This window comes from Thamnophis sirtalis, unplaced genomic scaffold (assembly GCF_051295495.1).
Source record: "Thamnophis sirtalis isolate CommonGarterSnake01/CBP01778 unplaced genomic scaffold, rThaSir2_p1.2 scaffold_5, whole genome shotgun sequence".
NCBI lineage: Eukaryota > Metazoa > Chordata > Lepidosauria > Squamata > Natricidae > Thamnophis > Thamnophis sirtalis.
In genome coordinates, this window is record NW_028261385.1 from 101,415,316 (window position 1) to 101,436,710 (window position 21,395).

Sequence of the window (21,395 nt, forward strand, 5' to 3'; positions counted from 1 at the left end):
AGGGGGCAATGGGACAAGTCATCTGGTGGCTAAGAAAATTCCAGGGACGTCCTGCTGAAATTACTAGCAATCAAATTCAACCTTAACTTTGAATTCAACCTTAACTTTGTTTTTCTGCTTTCCAGGAGCAACTGGAACACTTCTCCCCGGCTACTTATATCCTCTTCCTCGTCTGTAGGTGGCGAGCGAGGCTTAATTGAAAGGAGCGAGTGCCCGGGAAAGGAGGTGTGGCCAGAAAAGGAGGTGTGGCTAGGCCTTGGAGCTGATCCCGCCTCTTCCGGGGATCTGGTGGCTGCGGTAGCAGTAGCGGCGTGTTTCTTCCATGGCTGGGGAGGTTGAGTGGATCTACCGGGGAGATCCCCAGGAAGGGCAGAGAGCTCCGCTAGGTGAGACTCCCCGTGGAGAAGAGGCATCTGTCGCATTGTTGTTGTTCTTCTTCTTCAGGGCTCTTGTTCTGTTTAGCTTTATTATACTTTGCGTTTACACTGCCGGGCGTCCTGCAGGAGAGGCAGCGTGGGCGAAAGGCTAGGAAAAAAGTTTCTGATTCCTCGAACTGAGTGTTCAGAGGCAGTAAGGAGGAACGGGAGGCGGGGTGGGCTCTTGATCAAGGGCAATGGATGTACAGGTAGTCCTCGAGTTTTTCATTTTCTTGCTGTTCAATTTCAGTTCAATTTACAAATGGGAAACTGAAGAATCCTGAAAATATGAATTTCACTTTGTACAGAAACAAAGACATCAGTAATCCCAGAAAGAAGAATTATACAATTGTGGTAAATACAAACTTGTTCCATGTTTTTGTGTTCATTTAAATATGTTGATCTGTTTACATTTATGGCATGCATGCTGAATAGAGTGTGCCCCCTTTATGAAACTTAAAGCTTCATCATCAGGCAGTGGAATGATTCCTGTCTCTTGAAGTTCATATTTCCAATTTCCATAATTCCAATTTCCATTTAAGGTGTCTGCTTTGTGGGGAATTAATGTCACACAAATGAAGGTTTATCTTTTATAAATCCCAGGAATGGAAGATCTTTTCAAATTGCTTTTTGTCATTCTACTACAGTATAAAGCCAAGTCTAGGGTCTGAGAATTTTAGCTGCTCCAGCACAAAAATTTAAGAAACTGTACAACTGGAACCATTAAAAGTGCATACATGTTTGAGATATATTAAATAAGAACTGTTCATGTCCATGTATTTTCACTGCTTAGTAGTTTTGGTATAATTTATTGGCCATACAAGGGTTAGTTGCATATGTGAGTATTAAGTCTGAAAATTGTTCTTAGTATGTACATGCATATTAAATAAGTAATGGAAGAAACAAGCCATTAGCCTCAATTTACCATCGTGCAGTAATGAAGTTATAATTGCTGTTATCAAATTCTCACTTTTGAATTGAAAACCTCTGGTAGCTTTTTGCGGAAATTGCATTTGTTTTCAATTTACAGAATTAAAATGTAATAATGTCTGCCTAAAACATACAGTGTCAAAAGTCAGTTGATATATAAAATTTTAGTATATAATATAAAATACCAAAAAATGACAGCAAAATAAAAAGCTTAGAGATTTGTAATTGCCTAGACTTGGGGTCAAAAGTAATTAATAAAATATCATAGACAAGGAAAAGAATTCTATATTTTCCTTGTTTATCTGCTTGAGCTTATGTATAGGTTGCACTGCTTTCAGGATATAATTGTTATTTTAAAAAATGGGCAGTTTTTAATGAGTATAATCAGTAAAACCAACTTATATAGCTGGGCTTAGTAAACATTTAACTGGGAAAAGAGGGAAATATTAGAGGAGACTATAGAACTGCTTACTTGTCATTCATTTATATATTGTTGCAATAAATTCATACCTGGGATGTCTTAGGATAAAGTGGGAAAACCTTTTGGAAAATGCCTTCACCTAGAAAACCAGCATCCATAGCTTATTGCTTTTTTTTGTTTCCATTCAGAATGCAGAAACAGACCGGCTGTCTTACGTAGGAAATAACTTTGGTGCAGGAGCCCTAAAATGCAATAATCTTTGCAGGTATAATTAATGTGTCTGTATCTCTAAAACACACGAATGTTTCAAATATTAATTTATTTTATTTATATATAAATATGTACAAATGTATTTGCTTTCTTTAGCAGGTCAGAATTAGCCAAGCATTAATAGCTTCAGAGTAACAATTTGATTTCTTCCCAGTGTTATAATATGATATTAGTGATTCAAAGTGATAAATAAGTCTGTTTTGAAGATTGATGGGACTTGAAATGTCCCATTTCAATGTACGTCTGAAAATATATTACAGTGAGGCTTGTATTTGTTCAGAATAGAACAAATACCATATTTTTCGGAGTATAAGGTGCACCTTTTTCCCCTCCCCCCAAAAGAGGGTGAAAATCTAGGTGCGTCTTAGACACTGAATAGAGCATTTTTGGCCTCCCAAAATTCCGCCCCATGGATTCCGTTTTTCACAAAACTGGAAGCACAGAGGGTTTGGGAGGCCTGCAAAGTTCCCCTGGGGGCTGGGGAGGACAAAAATGAGTGAAAAATGGGCCCTTTTTTTGCTAAAATGGGTCCATCTTGGGCAGAAAATAAGATGTGCAGAGGGTTTGGGAGGCCTGTAGAGTGCTCCTCTACAGGGAGGACAAAAACGAGTGAAAGCATGCCCATTTTTCACAGAAATTGGGCTGTTTTTGCTCTTCCAAGTTCCCAGGAGCACTCTGCAGGCCTTCCAAACTCTCTGCACGCCCTTTTTTTGCTCGTTTTTGCCCTCCTCAGCCCCAAGGAGCACTCTACAGGCCTCCCAAACCCTATGCAGATCCCATTTTTGTGGCTCCCAAACCCCCCCACAGGTCGCGTTTTTGCCCTCCCCAGCTTCCAGGAACACTTTGCAGGCTTGAACACAAGCTTTTTTTTTTTTTTTTAATTACCTCTTCAAAATCTTGGTGCATCTTATACTCCGGTGTGTCTTATAGTCCAAAAAATATGGTACTTTTGTTTTCTTTTATGGTATTTGTCTACTTCCTTTTTTTTAGGTTTTGTAATTTTATTTGTAAGACGTACAGTATATGCTGTTTGAATCAATTCAGTCAAGTTAACAGTCTAAAATACAGGTAGTCCTCAACTTACAACCGTTTATTTAGTGACTATTCAAAGTTACAACTGAAAAAAGTGGCTTATGGCTGTTTTCACACTTATGACCATTGCAGCAGTTCCATGGTCACGTGATCAAAATTCAGATGCTTGGCAACTGATTCATATTTATGACGGTTGCAGTGTCTTGGGGTCGTGTGGTCTTCTTTGACAAGCAAAGTCAATGGGGAAACCATATTCACTTCATGTTGCTAATTTAACGACTGTTCACTAAACAACAACTAAGCAGTGGTTCACTAAACAACTATGAAATTAACGGTCGTAAAATGAGGCAAAGCAAATGTCCCTTAACAAATGTTTCGTTTAGCAACATAAATTTTGGGCTTAATTGTGGTCATAAGTTGAGGACTACCTGTAGTAGTTTGTACTATGGATGGCACAATCTGAAAGTTGGGGACGTAAAAGGAGGGGAAAGAATAAGTATAAGTCACATAAAGAATCACTTTGATGTTCCTTAGTGGTTAAGGCATCTGGCTAGAAACGGGGAGATCTTGAACTCTAATCTCACCTTAGGTCCTGAGACTCTCTCTCAGCCCTACAAAGGAAGCACTGAAGAAAAGTACTTCCAAAATCTTGCCAAGAAATTTGAATGGACTTGTCCCGGCAGTTGCCAGGGATGACTCAAAGGCATCTCCCCCTCCCCACACTCTTGAATTTGTAGTGCAAATGACAAATCTAGGAAGAGTTGAATAATATTTGGTTCTAATGGAGCTACAGTAGTGGAGTTGATTTAGTAAACTGGGGGAAAGGAGAGCTAAATTGCTATCCAGTTCAGCCTTCAAGTAATCTTAGAGACTTCATAATAATTTTAAAGTACTATTTTACATGTTTTTTAAAGTAACATGGAAGGGAAGAGAAGGGACTGAAGTAAATGCAAATGAATTTACTTCTTATTGCTAAAGTGGCAAAATCTGATGTGCTACATCCAATATTTTGCAAACCGAGCCTAATTTGTAATTTTATTTCTTTGTCCCTTCTACGTCTTTGTCTCCCCACATCTACATGGGCAATCCTCTATTATACCAAGATATAAAGAGAGTTGTAATGGGTTTTTTAAATAAACCATTCTATTGGAAAATGCTATTTCTGACACTTCTGAAGCCAAACTAGTCATTCTAAATGCTTCTAAAATGAAAGAAAAACTACTCAACACCATCTCTTCCATTAGATATTTTGTCGGTGTTTTAGATGAACCTTCTGGGAAAATGGAGGTCTACAATGCAGAATTGTTCAACTTGCAGCCATTAATTTCAGGTAGGTAAAGCACGGTTTCTTTTTTCTAATTTTAATTGTTGGCAAGCTTACCTGGAGTCAGAAAATTTATTTACTTATTTCTCCCCCTTTAATTTTTGTATAAATAACTTAAGACAGTTCACAAGCCAGTGCACTTCTAGATGGTGTCCCTTTTTTATACACAGCCATCAAACAATCAATAAAAGTCATTTACTGTTTCATATTGTTTTTTTCCTATGCAGGACCTGGGAGACATTTTCCTGTATTGATTCACATAGAGCAGGGGTGTCAAACTCATTTTCATTGGGGCTACATCAGGGCTGTGGTTGTCCTCGGTCAGGATTGGTGGGTGGGTGTGGCCGACTGGGAGGGCGTGGTGAGCTTTATGCCACTCCCCAAACTGCTGGCATGTTTCCTCTTTGTATTGGGTAGACCTGGCCGAAGCCATGCTAGCCCAATGTTTCCTCTTTGCATTGAGTAGACCGGACCGAAGCCATGCTGGCCCCTTACATTTTCCAGGACAGTCCCGCAGGCTGGATTCAACCACATCACGGGCCGGCCCCAGCCCGCAGGCCTTGAGTTTGACACCCCTGACATAGTGCTTACTATCCTGAACGTTTAACAAGAATATTAGCACATCAGTGCTAAACCTGTTGTAGATTTTCAGAATACAAATGGAATTAAGTGGTCTACTGTACCAAATACTTCCAATCTATAGAAAGCAACCCACAGAGTAGGAAAACTTCAGTTCAAGTTTTCCTAGTATGCTAGTTTTCTATTGAAAGGAATATTTAACATTTTAAAACTTTAATCCCCAAATTGCATTCGGAAATAGTAACTTCCTGGAAGGATGTCCTGCATGGATTTTTTTTCTTTCTGAATTTGTTCCTATCTCCTAGTCAGGATTTGAGAATTATCTTGCTTGATGAAGGAAAGGTCGTGCTTCTAATAACATTTGTGACTGAAAAGATGTTATCAGATTTATCTGCCATGCACTAACTCAGCTCATTCTACCAAGCATAGATAAATAATCCTTGACCAGAAGAATTTAAAAGAACGTATTGATAATAGATAGCTAATACATCATCTTTCCAAGAATGCTTTAATACTGTTTGATTGGCATGATGGATGAATGGATTGACCAGGAGTCTTGTTGAGTCTGACTTTTACTTTATTTCTTCTGATGTTGTTCTTAACAGATGATGTAGCAGATAATGACCTGTCAGAATATTTGGCTAAATCCTATAGAGAAAAGGTATGTCAAGCAACTAGGATACTACGATTGGAAAATTTATTTTGATATATTTGCTGTATTTAAAGGCCTTTTGATTTATTTATTTTCTATTTAAATGGTAATAGCATTCGGGTAAATTTTCAGCCCTATTTTTTTTTTAAAATGACCTTATTCTGGACTATTTCTCCTTGTAGTTTCTCTTTGCTAGAATTTTGGCCCACTTGCCATTCTTAATTTCAGTGTTTCAGTGATAACGGTTTCAGTCCAGCCTAATTCAAAAATGGAAACTTGAACGCAGTCTTTAAATTCTATTGATATTTCATCTCCCCTCATTGGTCATTTATAGTTTGAATGTTTAAATCAATGCTGAGGTCATTCCATTTGATTCATTCCCTTAAATAAGAAATCTAGTTAATGGGACACCATTGCTCAATCTTGGAGCATAGCATACATTTCTATACAGGTGCTGCTTATTTAACTGCCACTTGTTCATTGACTGTTCAAACTTATGGCGGTAGTGGTGATTACAACTGGTCATCATACCCGTAGCTGGCACAGCATTCTCATGTGATCAGGATTTATGACCTTTCCTGCCAGATTCCCACAAGCAAAGTCAATGGGAAGCCATCAGGAATTCAAAAGTGATGGTCACATGAAGGTGTCACTTAATAGGAACTATGATTGCTAAGCAGTACAGTCACATGATTTTTCAATTTACAACCTTGTCTCTTAACAGTGGCACTTCTGATTCCAATTAGCATTGTTAAGTGAGAACTACCTGCCGCCTATCACCTCCACGCCCCACATTTTTGGCCCATTCCAGGCAGCAATGGCAGCACACGGAGGCTGAAAACGGGACGTGCAGAGGCCGAAAATGGAGTGCGTGGAGGTGGCGGGCAGCGATGGGTGGCGGTGATTTCTGCAGCTTGGAACAGCTGATCGGCAGTATTCCAGGAGGCCGATCCAACCACCAATCAGCTGCTTGTGCTAAATCAGCTGCTTGTGCTGAAGCTGACCAGGCTGTTTGCTGCAAGGAGGCAAATTACTGGGAGGCAGAGGCAGATTTCTTTTTCATGTTTTCCTTCCCAAAAACTATGGTCCGGAGCATCTTGTAGTGCGAAAAATACAGTATATTATTTTCATGTTGGCACTTTGAATTATTGACACTGTATTTTTCTCCTGTGTTTTTTGGTGACCAAATTGTTAATAATAACAATGCAAATGATAACTGTAATAGTAAAATGATAATGGTGATGGTAAAAGGAAAAATGAGATTTTTCTCATTCACTGGAAAATAGGATCTTATCCCCAAAATGAAACCTTTCTAGGATATTGGGCTGCAATTAAATAATAATACATTCTATAATTTCTGTTAAATTTCTGTTATCTATAAAATGATGGTTAAAAAGAGCTTTTAAAAAGTTACTGAATTTAAAAGATAATCAATTACTTAGAAGACAACTGATGTGTTCTGTTTTCTTTCCCACAAAATGAACTTTGGAGGTGGGTTTGGAGTATTGTTCTTCTAGACTGCCTTGTTATGGGGAGAAAAGGGCTCAACATAGTTAGTACTTTGTGTTCTTATTAGCTACCTGAAAACTGAATTTCACCTGCAAGAGAATCCAGTAGGAGTAGCACTTTGTGGCTTATATAGCAATCTCTTGATAATTTTACAGGTAGATCTCTGCATTGAAGCCTTTGGAACCAACAAGCAGAGAAAAGCCTTGAATTCTCGGAGAATGAATGAAGTCAGAAAGGAGGTATTAAATAAAGCAGTGATTAAAGCTGCAGAAGATGTCATAGAAACAAAAGGTGTTGCTGGTAGGTATAAGAGCCATGAAATAAAGAATTGGAGCTGTAAGCCAATCTAAGATCTCTCTTTTTAATGTAATGCTGGTTATGTAATTTATTTTGAGCATAATCTTAAAGTGACAACATTGCATGCTAATGAGTCTCATCCATCTAAAGATAATTATGAAATGTAGAAAGGGTCTCTGTCCTGTCATTTACCTTCATATGATTCCCATCTGTGCAGCCCGCAAATATTTTTTCCATTATTTGAACCAATGTGACTCCTTTCTAAATGTTTAAAAGATTCTTTATATTGCTTGACCATTTCAGATATTTGCTACTATTGTTTTAATTTTTTGTTAAATGGGTCAACATTATTGCTTACTTTTTAAATATATATATATATTCCAGTGTAATTCAATGTAAAATATCTTAACATCTTTCAATTTCCTATTTCTTTTTGGTTCTTTTAAAACTACAGGTTAGATTTTCCCTCATTATGCTTCAAATTCTGGTATCCTACAACAGCCCTGCAACTACCACATATTTTCAAAGATAAATACTTACAATAAAATCCTTTGTATCTTCAGTTTATAAGTGACTGAATTGCATATCTTTATTTAACTTTCTTCTGTGCTTTTCCAAACTGGCATGTTTCTCCATGTGTTAGATTATAGCTCTCATTTTAGAGTCCTCCAACCAACATTGGTGATTAGCTAACAAAGCATAGAAATTGATAATATGCAGATATTGTATTCCTTATTGTCATTTCAGAATTTTCATTCCATAAAAATTATACCTGACATTCTCTTTTTCACTCTTTAGGAGAACTCCAAATTCTTTCCTCTCCCCTTTCTGAACAGCATTTGCACAGTTTTATTTATTTATAATTTTTATTTACATCCTTTCTTCCAACTAATATGTTGCCAATATTCTTAGGTGTTGTTTAGTAAGCATCTTGTACATTCATGTTATTTCATATTATTTTACTTTACCTTTGTTTCAGTTCTTTAATTGGAATAGTTTTCTCTAAACTGTTTTCTGAATGTCAGTGCAGTAAGGCAGTCTAAAAATGATGGGAACTATCTTCCAACACATACAAAGAAAGTTGAGAAAGACTCTAATGATTGTGGATTAACTTTTTTCAAATAAACATCCTGTTAAATAAATAAAATATTTCCTTTTTTATTTGTTTTCAAAGCATTGGTTCATGATGCAGCAGAAGATGAGAAAGCTGATGTCTCCTTGGTTCTTCCTCCCTGCCATGAAGATGCTAAAACTCCAGAGGACGTCTATAAATTTGAAGATAGTATCCTTTATGAGCAGAATGAAGTTTGAGAGAATGGCCCTTAACATGACTATTAAAGAAAAAGTATGCCCCTCATTGTTGAAGAGCACATGGAAGAGAGAGACCATGAGTTCTATTGTGATTATGTTGTATCTAAAGAGTATCTAAAAACCATTGGAGCAGCAGTTAGGGAAAGGAAACAATTGCCAAGAATTGTTACCTTACTCATAAATGCCTTTGGAAAATCTTATCCTACACAAGAAAGGGAGAGAGAATTTTATCATAGTCACAGAGCAGAGCTGGACAAGAAAGGTGATATTTTCTTGTCTTTCCAAAAAATCTGACCTGATAGTATTCTCCTATATTTGCTACATCACTGATACATTCATTCTAAAACCTTCTCTACTGAATGTATGTTATCATCTTAAATGTTGCTGAGATACTAAGAACAAGTTGAGCAATCTTCCCTAACCAGTGGTGGGATTCAACCGGTTTGAAAACAGCTCAAAAACGTACGTTCTACTGCAGCCCCGATGAGTGAAACAGCTGAGATCAAAGCTCTGCTGTGCTATAGAGGAAAATATGTTTTAATTAATCCAGCAGAAAGCGCTCTGATGCAGATTAATGTAACAAAGGGAACGGCAATCTCAACACAGGTAATACGCAGCTTTAGCAGATCATCGTCTAGCAGATTTTTGAAATTATGGTGGACCCCCAAAAGGTACATACAATGTAATTGCAAAGGTCTAATGGCTGCAAACATATACTCTACAGTCACATGATTGCATATTGGGTGCTTAGCAACCAGCTCACCTTTACAGCCATTTGCTCTGTCCCACAGTCACATGGTTGCCTTTTTTTCCCCACTGGTTCTGGCATTTACTTCCTGTTTTATGCCCTTTGGATAAAATATATTTTCTTAACAGCTGTATTTAATTGACAGTGGTGTTTTTTTAACATCTGCCACAACTCATAAAATTAAGTGCGGTCATGTGACCTTAACAATTGCAATGACTTACAACTCTGGACTCAAGTTATGGTCATCAGTTGTGGCTATTCAAATAGTAGGGTTCCCCCCTCCTTTTAATCAGAAGCTGTTTGTTCTTTTATCCTTAAGAGCATTCAGCCTCAATCCTCTAGTGCAGTGATGGCGAACCTTTTTTGGCTCGTGTGCCAAAAGCGAGGGGAGCGCAGGGTGGTCGTGTGCGGGCATGCTACACCCATAATGCTATGCGCGTGACCCCAGTGCTCCCCCCCCATTTCTGGCATGCTTTTTTCACCCTCCCCAGGCTCCAGAGGCTTTATAGGACCCTGGGGAGGGCGAAAACAGCCTCCCCCCCCAGAGGCCCTCTAAAGGCTTCAGGAGCTTCCCGGAAGCCTCCAGAGTGCAAAACAACGGTCCTATGGGCAAAGTAGAAATTCAGGAACAGACTTCTGGTTTGCTCGTAGAGCCAGTTTTAGCCCTCCGGAGCCTTCAGGAGGCTTCCCTGAAGGCTCTGGAGGTCTAAAACAGGCCCTACGAGCAAACTGGAAGTCTGTTCCCGAATTTCCAGTTTGCCTGTAAGGCTGGTTTTTCAAGGAAGCCTCTGGAGGGCGAAAAATGGCCTCAAAAGAAAGCCGAAGTCAGCTGGCCAGCGTGTGCATGCCATCACGGCTCTAGTGTGTAAAACCTCTGCTTTATATTGAGGTTGCCTTGATGAGTAAGAAATATTTGTCTAAAACATCCTAAACGTATCTCCAGTCATTTCACCTGCTGAATATGAGGCACTTCAAGCTCCAGCTGCAGTTTTCATGAATATAACCTCAGCTGACATTCTCAAGATGACTGAAGAGAAAAGGTAAAGACCCTCCAAATATAATTCAGGCAAAATATTATTAATATAGTCTACATGATTTAAAAAACAACTGTAGTTAGCAGTTCATTTTGTAAAGACGGAACCAAAGACTGAAATATCAAGTGATAGGTGAAACTTCACATGTGAATAGCCATTAGAATCTAAAGCAGATCCTCTGTTGCTTTTTGCCTTGAGGTACTTTGCACCTCCTAATGAAGGCTCTCAAAATGGCACATACGATTTATCTTTTATTTTGTGGAATTAATGTAAGAAATGTTTCTAAGGTCTTCCACTTTGACAATGTGTCTGCCACGACTTAAAAGAAAATGTACAGGAAAACATTTCTCTAAGGTTTTAATGATTTTATTCTTCTGGTATCAAATATCATCTGAAATTCAGTATATGCACCTCCATCCTTTCTACGCGGGTTGTTTTTAGGAAAGTAAGAGGTTGCCCGTATCCACAGTAAGAGCATTTGTCCGCTTAGCTCAGTATTATCCACTCTCTGAATGGAAAGAATTCTCCACAATTTCAGATGGATCTCTTCCAAGCCAGCCTTTCCTGTACAGGTAGTCCTCAACTTACAACAGTTTATTTGGTGATTGTTCAAAGTTAAACAATACTGAAAAAAGTGACTTATGGCCATTTTTCACACTTAGGACCCTTGCAGCATCCCCATGGTCACATGATTTATATTCGGGTGCTTGATAGCTGACTCACCTTTATGATGGTTGCAGTGTCCTGGGGTCACATTCAATGTTCCCTCTAATTTTTTTTCAGTGTGGGCGGAAAAGTATAGTGTTTGAGCAGCACATTTTCGTGCCTGAGCACCTGAATTTTTTTCACAGATGTCCCCCAAGACAACAACGAGATTAGTGTTATATCAAATCAAACTAATAAAATTTTAAAACAAATAAAATTGTAAATGAATAAATTTAGAAATATTTGTTCAAAAGCAAACTCACTACAGTTATCTTTCCAGATTCATTTTGGATTAAATAAAATAGAGCTTTGAAATGAATATATAAATGGCACTTAATACTGGTAATATTAAAATAGTAAATGTTTGATATACTTCATTTTAATGAATTTCACTTGATATACTTCATTTTAATGTATTATATGCAATTTGCTATTTTAAATGAGTAAAATGATTAAAATCCCCATGCATAAAGTCATTCACATCTCATTCACATCTAACAGTTTTCTTCCATCATTAATTTGTAAACTCAAGGATTTATTGCCTGTCTGTTCAACAATGCTTGCTGATTGTTTAAAAAATTGTGGCAATTTGTTCCTCACTACACAGGTGGTTTCAGTAACCTACTACTACTGAACTCTTGGAGACAATTCTACATATAACTAGTGATAGTAACTAGTGACCCAAAATATCCAACAAAATTGCACAGATAAACTGACAGATAGGAATTTTAATTAGTTTAAAAGCAAAAATATTCTTAATGACTTTGAAAATCCCAATGAGTTATCAAATATCACGCGATGTCACTTGACCGGCTGGAGACTCAAAGATAGCTGAGATTGCAGGAGAGGTAGAACAAGGAAGGTTTTCTTTGAAAGAGAGAGATGCACAAGGAAACAGAACCTGCTTTCTGCATTTGGATTCTGTGGTGCGCGCGCTCTAGGTGGGAGTTTAGGATCACTGCCGTGCCGCCCTGGATTTGCCAATGCGAGCCTCAGGTGGGTAGCCTCAAGAGAAACGGCAGCAGTGAGCCTCCTGCCTTCGCTTTCTACCTCATTGTGGAGAGGTAGAAAGCGAAGGCAGGAGGCTCACTGCAGACGTTTCTCTTGAGCGTGGGTTGCTCTCTGCGGAGCAACCCCCACTCGGCTTGGTTGGCTCGTTCTTGGTTCGCGACCAGCCCCCACCCCTTGTGGGCTTTTATGTGTTAATAAAAGCACGGATGCTGGAGAGGAAGGGAAGCCAGCTGCTTTCACACAATATGTTTATCTCAGAGGCTGAATTAATCACGCGGGTCAGAAAGACACGGAACTTTCTTTCAGTGAGTTTCGGCCAATCACTCCCTCCCCCACTCCCACCCAACAAGGCAAATTTAGCCCTCTTAAACTTGTGCGAAGGAAGCTGTGGGCAATGTTCCAGAGGTGGGTTCCTAGCAGTTCGCACCTATTCGGTAGAACCGGTTTGTCAAATCTACCAAACCAGTTAGAAGAGGTTCCACCAGTGGACCCGGAAAGTAGGCCACACCTACAGAAGAGGTTCCAAATTTTTTTTGAAATCCACCACTGGCAAGGATCTTGTAATTTGACAGCTTTAAGACTTGCATGCTTCAATGCCAGAGTTTCTGAATAGCTACTTGGACTGTACTAATTCATAATTTCATATTCAGTCACATGGGCAGCAAGCCACTCCCACAAAGGAGGTCACACCCACAGAGTAGGTTCCAACAATTTTTGAAACCCACCACTGCAATGTTCCCTCTAAATAGTTGCTCCAGGAAGCTAGAGCCACCTGAAGTCTTCAACCCAGTCACTTTGCTGCCCTGCTGCACCTGAACACTCCTGTTTAGCTGGCAGGGGTTTCAATCGCGATTGTGCGGCCACTCTGCAGACTGCAGTCCGTGTCTGGCAAATGACATTGTGCGACAGTTGGAAACTGCTGCGCGGTGTTTACTTTCCATGTGCGCAGCCGTGCAACTTAGAGGGAACATTGGTCACACTATCACCTTTTGCAATCTTCCGACAAGCAAAGTCAATGGGAGAAACCAGTTTCACTTAGCAACCAGGTTATTAATTTAACAACTGCAGTGATTCAGTTAACAAATGTGACAGGAAAAGTAATAAAATGGGGCGAAACTCACTTAACAAATTTCTCATTTAGCAACATAATTTTTGGGCTTATGGTCATAAGTCGAGGACTACCTGTAGGTGCCACTGACTGAACATGGGTCCTACTGTATACAAAACAAATCAAACACTTCTCAGCTATCGCTCCCCACCTTTTAATTTTTTGGGGGGTGGGGAACATGCCTTTACGTGGGTAGTGGGTGGGATGTACACTTGAAAGTGTATAAAAGAAGGAATTATGTGAAAAAGAAGGTTATGTCTTAGCTGCAAAGAGAAGAAAACAAAAAGGAAGAACATACATTTACTGTTCCAATACTTCTAAATCCAGAAACACAGTTTTAGGATCCACCTGTTTAAATCTGAGCAAAATCTACACTGAAGCAGATAATACATATAGAGTGTGCTGTTTTCTGTTGAAAGGGAGATGGTTTCTGTTAATATGAACTTGATTGCTTTCAATCCACACAGAATTTTGTGAAATCAACAGCAGCTGAAATTGCAGCTCTTGCTAGCTACCTCCTAATTGCTTTTCAAAATGTAAGATAAATCTTTTATGTCTTGCTTAGCTATTGTTCCTTTGTCTTGGACAAACTTAAATCCATGCCTTCGGATAAGAAGAGTTACGATCACAAAGCACGTTGCCTCTGGTTTTTTGACTGTCTTGTCAAGCTGATCTCACAAAAGGTTGTTAAGAAGAAACGTAAGGATCTTTTCCCTCTCTGATACCAAGTATATTTTTTATTATTTATTTGACTTATATACTGGGTGTCCTCCAGAAGCTCAGTTGTACAGTGTTCCTCTTCCCGTTTCTCTCTACAACAAATTTGTGAGGTAGAATGGACAGAGAGAGAGGAATTGCCCCAAAATCAGCCATTAGTCTTCCCTAGCTGAAAAGGATTTGAACCAGGATTTCCAGTCCTAGTCCAAAACCTTAACTACTGCACCACCTTGGCTAATTAGAGTGCCTAATCCTTAAATTAAACGAGAAAAGGGAAGTGCTGAGGTGGTTATTTTTGCCTTCCATATGTACTGACGTCCGATTCCTAGAAATTTCAGTTAGCTGGAAATGGAAGCCAGATCACCTCAGGCACTCCAAATGGAGAAAGACTAATGTAATTTGATTTGTATAATTTTCAGGCAGTTTAATACATCTTCTAGGTGTATTAAACACATCTGCAACCTTGGCAATTAAACACATCTCCAACCTTGGTAACTTTTAATCTTGGCAGACTTCAACTCCCAGAATTCCCCAGCCATCTTTGAATTCTGGGAGTTGGAAGTCTTCCAAGCTTAAAGTTGCCAAGGTTGGAGACCCTGTTCTAGATTTCTTTAAAATGTATAGGTAGTGCATCCTTTAATTGTGAAGAGGGCAATGGATTGAGTTCTCTTCCCCCTCTTGATCCTACTGAACTCCATTCTGCTCTTCTGCAATCATACCAACGTGCTGTAATCTCAGCTATGTTTGGTAGTTTGTTGTTTTTAAAATGAAATTTGATATTAGGATTTTGTATTCTGTATGTTTTCTGTGTCCAGTGTTCGCTTTGTTTACAATGTCTCGACTTTGTAGAATGCAGACTCCTCTGGTCATTCTGATTCTTATTTAGATTGGAGATTAGGAGGATTTTAGAACACTAACTTTTTTTATTTCCATTTGTAGATGCCATGGGCCCCACTTGTCCAGATATCATCAGCAACAAGCTTGTGAAAACTTTCACAGCACTGTCTTATGGCAATGGCAGGTAAAAAAAACCCAGCCCTTTGATTTCAAGGCTAGTAAAATGTATAAATAGGAATAGATTGGTTTATTATTCTTAGGAGACTTATTAAATCATACAGCATTGCCTAAAAGAGGATCAGAAGTAGCATATAAAAAATTCTTGAAATCAATAGAAAGTAGATGTGTTTCTTTATTTCAAATATATTTCATACAGGAGGATCATGCCAAGAAACTGCTCAGAAATCCTTTGTAGTTGCAATTAACTGAAATGTACAGATGTTTGTTCTTTTAAAAAGAGAGAATATAAGGAAACAATGAGAATAAAAAACAATTTATATAATATTTTGCTATTTTTCTTTTTTTTTTGGTCTAATGTGTTTTTAATAATACTGTGGAAGGGAGACCTTTTAACATTAAAGCACTATATTAGGGAACATTATTCAGGAGTACCATCTCCCAGCTCTGTGCACTGTCAAGGTTCAGGATTAAGATTATGTCTGTTTTTACTAAGCAACTTCCTCTCCCATTTTAAGAAAAAAAAGGTTTTATAAAATGATAAGCAATAAATGTCTTATTCCCTTTCAAGCTGCCTTATTTTTGTTGACAAAAATAGTTTTGTGCTGTTTTTAATTGGGCTTTTCTGGGTGGATTGTTAAAGAGTTGTGGAATGTGTAAATGATCATTGTTAGGCAAAAAATCATGATTGTTAGGCATGAAGATTTTGTGCAGAACATTAAAGCTCCATTCTGTAACTATTGGAAATCTTCCTGGGACCCAGTTTGGTGAAGAGGTTAAAGGCACCAGGCTAGAAATGAGATCATGTGGCTCTGGTCATGACTTGGACACAAAAGTAGCTGTAGCCAAGGAAACTGCAGGGACTTACTGGTCCAGCCATTTTCTAAGAGTCAACACTGATGTGAAGGAACATGCTGTATATTTTGTATGAGTCCCATATTACATTTTACTTGTCCATGCAAAGTCCACATCTATAGGTAATCCACTTATAGATTGCAATTAAAGAATAATAATATGAAATGAAGCATCTAAAACAGACATGCTTGCATTATACAGACTGTTGAATTTGTATTCTGCTGGGACAAAATACTGTGGAATATAGGAAACCATCGACTCTTTATTTTGCTGCTTTGTAGGAGGATGTGGAAAGAATATGTAGCAGCAAAGTTGCATAGTTTTTGTATCATGGTTTTCTTATCCTTTTTTTTCTCTCATTTTGTATTTCAGGATACAAAATCTAATTTCAGCTTCAATGAAAGTTAAGATAACAGCATATGCGATAGCCCTGGCATTGCATATTGACCGTTTTCAAACGAATCTGACAGTCTTGCAGCGAGATCTGAAACTACGTGAAAACAAGTATGATTAACAGCACAATTGTATTTTTTTAATCTATTTTCTTACTAATGGGCTAAGAACTTCAGGGGCTCCACTGGCTTTTGAGGTGTGTCTAGGCTCCCCGGTTATTTTGGAACTAGCCTTCCAAATGTTCTAGACTACAATGCCTATATCTTCCATTCAATAGGTTCTGCAGTCATTTGTCTGGGGATTATAGGGGTTGTAATTAACATCCCTAGGAATCTGGCTGACATTTCTCCCTTAAAAGGGAAAACACCCTCCCCCCCAAATCCTTAGGAACAGTGAGAAAATTAATAGTTTTTTTCAAGAACACCCTGATGGTTAAGTTCAACAAATGAACGTCTAAAATAGTTCCTTGGTCTTGTACAGTATATATTGTTTCTGGAACACCAGAGTAGACAGATTACAAGGCTAAGAATAGGAGAGGCCAAAACAGCTGGTTCATTTCAGTATCTACCATGGGGCACATTAAGTGTGATTATAAATTGAACTAGAGGAGACAAACAAGAGCTATGCAGGACAGATAGCAAGTATAGACCCTAACTAAGGTATCCCTTAGTACAAATTCTGTTTTCTCCTATGTGAGGGGGTAACATTCATTCCTGGAAGAAAAATAAAATAATACTCTGATACAGTGTATATTCCACCTTTAGTCATATAACTGTTAGAAAGTAATCCTTGGAAGTTCTGACTGAAACACATTTTATTTTCGTAAGATCAGTGTGCTACGTTTTTCCTATGAACCAATATTGCATGGTAGGAAAAGGGGCCCCTTTCTTCTGATGCTGGATAACCAGCCTGTCCCAGCTGGTTATCCAGCATCAGCACCCAAAGTCTCAGTAATGAAGTATCCATTGAAACTTCCCTTTAAAGCCATGTCAAATCCCAGATCCCATCTTTAACATCAACAAAGCACATAAATTGCTAGGAAAGATAATCAAGAATGCTAATTGGTAATATGTGCCTATAGAGATAATTAAAGAGGGCTGCTATTGGTCTCACACATTAAGTTCCAATTAAGATGACTTATTGCTCATGCCTAGAGTTTACACAAGAATCTAGTCAATTAACAATCAACACTAAATTAGCACTAAATTGAGTCAAAGGAAATTGAAAGGGGCTGGACTTAAGACCGTTACGGGAGTGTAATGACGCCAGACTGATCATTCTCTTGACTCCATCCCTCCCTACAACTGCTGAACGCATGCAGATTACATTCCTATCGCCATATTGCCATACAGGTAGTCTTTGTTTAGTGACTGCCTTTTTTAAGGACCATTTGCAGTTGCAATGCAGTCACGTTTCAGCCAATTATTGCATTTACAACTTTTGGGCGGTTGTTAAGCAAAGGAAAGCTGATGTAACATCATTAGTTGCTGTTTCACTTGGCGACCACTTTGCCTAATGACTGAGTTGCTGGTTCCAATTGTGATCACTAAACGAAGTCTACCTATACCTCTTCACATCTGACAGACAGAACTCCCTTGCCAATAACTTCCCCTCACATCTGACTGCATCCTACTTTATGCTCATCCCTTTTAGTGTTTGTAATTGAGTGAAATGGCCTTTATGACCTGCTAGTTGGTTATTGATCTGACTGTCATAAAGTAAATGCTTCCAGTAAGCTCCTTGGCAGAGTGCAGAGGAAGTACTCTTGAGGCTATAAAGTATGCTGAAAACTGACTGAAAATGTTGTCCAAGAGAGATTGAGTGAGAGCGTGAACAATATAAATCCTAGATGTAGTTGAACAGGCTAAAGTCCTGAGTTGGGGTATGAAAAGTGTGGTCAGTGACTGACTGCAGTTGTGACATATTTACCCTCTATCGGCAATTTCAGTTCAGCCAGACTTAGTCAACCTCTCCCATCTCTTAGGTGACGGAAAAAGTGCCATGTTGCTTGACCTATCCATTCAGGTAGTCTTTGACCATTCAAAATTCCCATGTCTGAGGGTAGTTACTACCCAGATTTGAAGTTCCAAAAGTTGGGCCCACCCTGTATTCACCTGACTGCACTTCAGGTGCTTAGCAACCAGGCCGTATTTGCAGTGGCCACATTTTATGACAGTTTTGCCGCAAGACAGCATTTCCTTCTGGTTTTACCACCTCATAGGAAAACACTGAATGACTACTGCAAAAAAATAATTGTAAAATCAAATCAGTCAACCCACTTTATGATCAACCCATGTTATGCTCCCTTATGGTCATAACTCAAGGACTACCTGTATTTCATGCAAGAAGTGAATGGTGAATTATGGGGGAATGATGTAATTCTGTTCAGTGCAAAAACAAAAAGCAAAAATAAGATGGTTTAGATTTAGATTTAAAGTTTATTTATATGCCGCCCTTTTCCCTGGGGGGACTCAGGGCGGCTTACAACTTAAAAAGGGGGGAGGGGGAGACAAACTTTTAACATATAAGACAAATACATAATTAAGAACGCAACATTCATACTATTCGGGCGGGTTGTAGTCTTAACCCCAGGCCTGACAGGATAGCCAAGTTCTGAGGGCTGTGCGGAAGGTCTGGAGGGTGGTGAGGGTATGAATTTCCATGGGGAGATCGTTCCACAGGGTCGGAGCTGCCACCGAGAAGGCTCTCCTCCGCGTAGTTGCCAGTCGACATTGACCGGCAGATGGGACTCGGAGGAGGCCTAACCGGTGAGATCTAATAGGTCGTGTGGAGGTAATTGGCAGTAGGCGGTCTCTCAAGTATCCAGATCCACTACCATGGAGGGCTTTATGGGTGGCAAGTAGCACCTTGAAGCGTACCTGGAGATCAACAGGTAGCCAGTGCAGCTCGCGGAGGATAGGTGTTATGTGAGTGAAGCGAGGTGCACCCACAATCGCTCGCGCGGCCGCATTCTGGACTAGCTGAAGTCGCCGAATACTCTTCAAGGGCAGCCCCATGTAGAGCACATTGCAGTATTCCAGCCTAGAGGTCACAAGGGCACGAGTGACTGTTGTGAGGGCCTCCCGGTTCAGGTAGGGGCGCAACTGGTGAACCAGGCGAACCTGGGCAAATGCCCCCCTGGTCACAGCTGACAAGTGATGTTCGAAAGTCAGCTGTGGGTCCAGGAGGACTCCCAAGTTGCGGACCCTGTCTGAGGGGCGTAATGTTTGACCCCCCAGCCTGAGAGATGGAATACTAGCCAAATTGGTGGGAGGGAAACACAACAGCCACTCGGTCTTATCTGGGTTGAGCACGAGTTTGTTAGCCCTCATCCAGTCACTAACAGCTTCAAGTCCCTGGTTCATCACTTCCACCGCTTCATTGAGTTGGCACGGGGCGGACAGATACAGCTGGGTATCGTCCGCATACTGGTGGTATTTTTTTTTTTTAACTGCATTAAAGGAATGCAGGACATTTGTTTTCCGTTTTTCAGAAATGTTTTGGGTAGAATGTCGTTGCTTCTGGCAGCCTCCTCCAATCTCCAGCTGTGTTGAACTACAATTGCCATCAGATGAGGCTTACCGTCCAATTCATCAGGAAGCCTCCGGTCAGAAAGCCTGGCTGGAGGCTTGGCTTTTCTTCAAATGTGTTAGTTCTTGATTCAATCAGCATGTTGCCTTGCTTTGTGGAAAGAAGTTTGCTGGCATCAGCAAAAAACCCAATTCTTTAGCACAAAGAGTTTAGAATGTAAGTTACAGCTGTAATCGTACAGCCAAAGGAGGGAAAGGAACAGGAAAAAGCCAAAGTCACAAACTGTGAAGAGAAGACTGCTACAAGAAGAAAGAAGAAGACACTCTTTGAGAACAGTCTTTCTAACTGACATTTTCTCTCTTAATGCAGAATACTTGACATTGCCAAGGCGATGAGACTGAAGATCAGCAAAAGCAAAAATCTCTCTGGATTTGAAGAACACAAATTAGGGACCTTATGCTTGCCTTTACCTGCACAGAAGATACCCGCACGCAACCGGAAACGCAAATTAACTTAAGAATGTTTTTTCCTCTAGGACTTAAAACAAACTGGACAAATTATGGATCATCTGAACAGACCTACCATTTTGTTGTCCTGAAAGGAGTGGAGAGATTTGTACTTGTAGTTTATACATTTTTGTTTCTTGAGGTATTTTAGCAGAGATCTGCACTTTTACTGAAGTGCTATGTTGTCATTTGTGATATTTGAACATTTGGCATCTTGGTTCAAAACAGCCATATAAGGAATAGTTTCCTCCATCCATGTAAAATAGTTAAAATGTGAGCATGGCTGAATATGTACAATATTTAACATTAACATTAAATATTTTAAAATGTTCCTTATGTTTTTGGTAATACTAAACATTTTTTAAAAAAAAAATATTTGTGCTTACTCATTTTCATTTAATTATGTATTTTGTTGTAACATTCCCAACTATTTGTTCTACAGCTCTAGGCTCTTTTCAGCTTTTTATCTTACTGTATTTTTTAAAATAGAAATGCAGTTGTAGTTTCAACTGTTTCTTTAAAGCAGTGTAGAGTTTGAACAAGGTGAATGATCTAAAATCACACAATTTACCTGTGATCAGGACATGGAATGCAAGTGGTTGCTATAAAGGAGAGCGATGATACACTATTCTTCTCCAATCTGGTCACCTATAAACATATTGGGCCTCAACTGTCATAATCTCTAGCCAACACAACTGAATAAATGTCGATATAGCAATCCAGACTTATTTATTAAGACTGCTTGGTTTTTAAGACTGGAGAGCTATCATCTGTCTCTTTGGTCCTTCTCACACTGTACCTTACATTCCTTTTCCCTAATGCCCAGTCTGTTGTCAAAATTCTTATAAGCTGAACCATGTTTTATAAACAGACAAGCAACATCTACATGCACACATTATATTTGGTTGACATTGGTCTATAACTAACCTTCGTGCAGCTTAAACTTTCCATGGTGGGCTGGAGTTATAAATAGTACTAAACGTTCATATAAACTGAATTTTGGAGGCATATGCAGTATCTGAGTACTTCCCT

The 21,395-nt window shown here is 39.2% G+C and overlaps 1 protein-coding gene across 1 annotated transcript; it reads left to right on the forward strand.

Annotated features, from left to right (window-relative positions):
* Positions 1–249: 249 nt before the first annotated feature.
* Positions 250–21,081, forward strand: POLR1E (RNA polymerase I subunit E). Its single transcript, XM_087716301.1, has 12 exons — positions 250–386; positions 667–770; positions 1,956–2,032; positions 4,314–4,399; positions 5,578–5,633; positions 7,289–7,433; positions 8,605–8,712; positions 10,433–10,529; positions 13,913–14,046; positions 15,004–15,085; positions 16,306–16,437; positions 20,227–21,081. The coding sequence occupies exons 1-12, from the start codon at positions 323–325 to the stop codon at positions 20,372–20,374; spliced, it is 1,233 nt and encodes a 410-aa protein (XP_087572427.1). The 5' UTR covers positions 250–322; the 3' UTR covers positions 20,375–21,081.
* Positions 21,082–21,395: the final 314 nt, after the last annotated feature.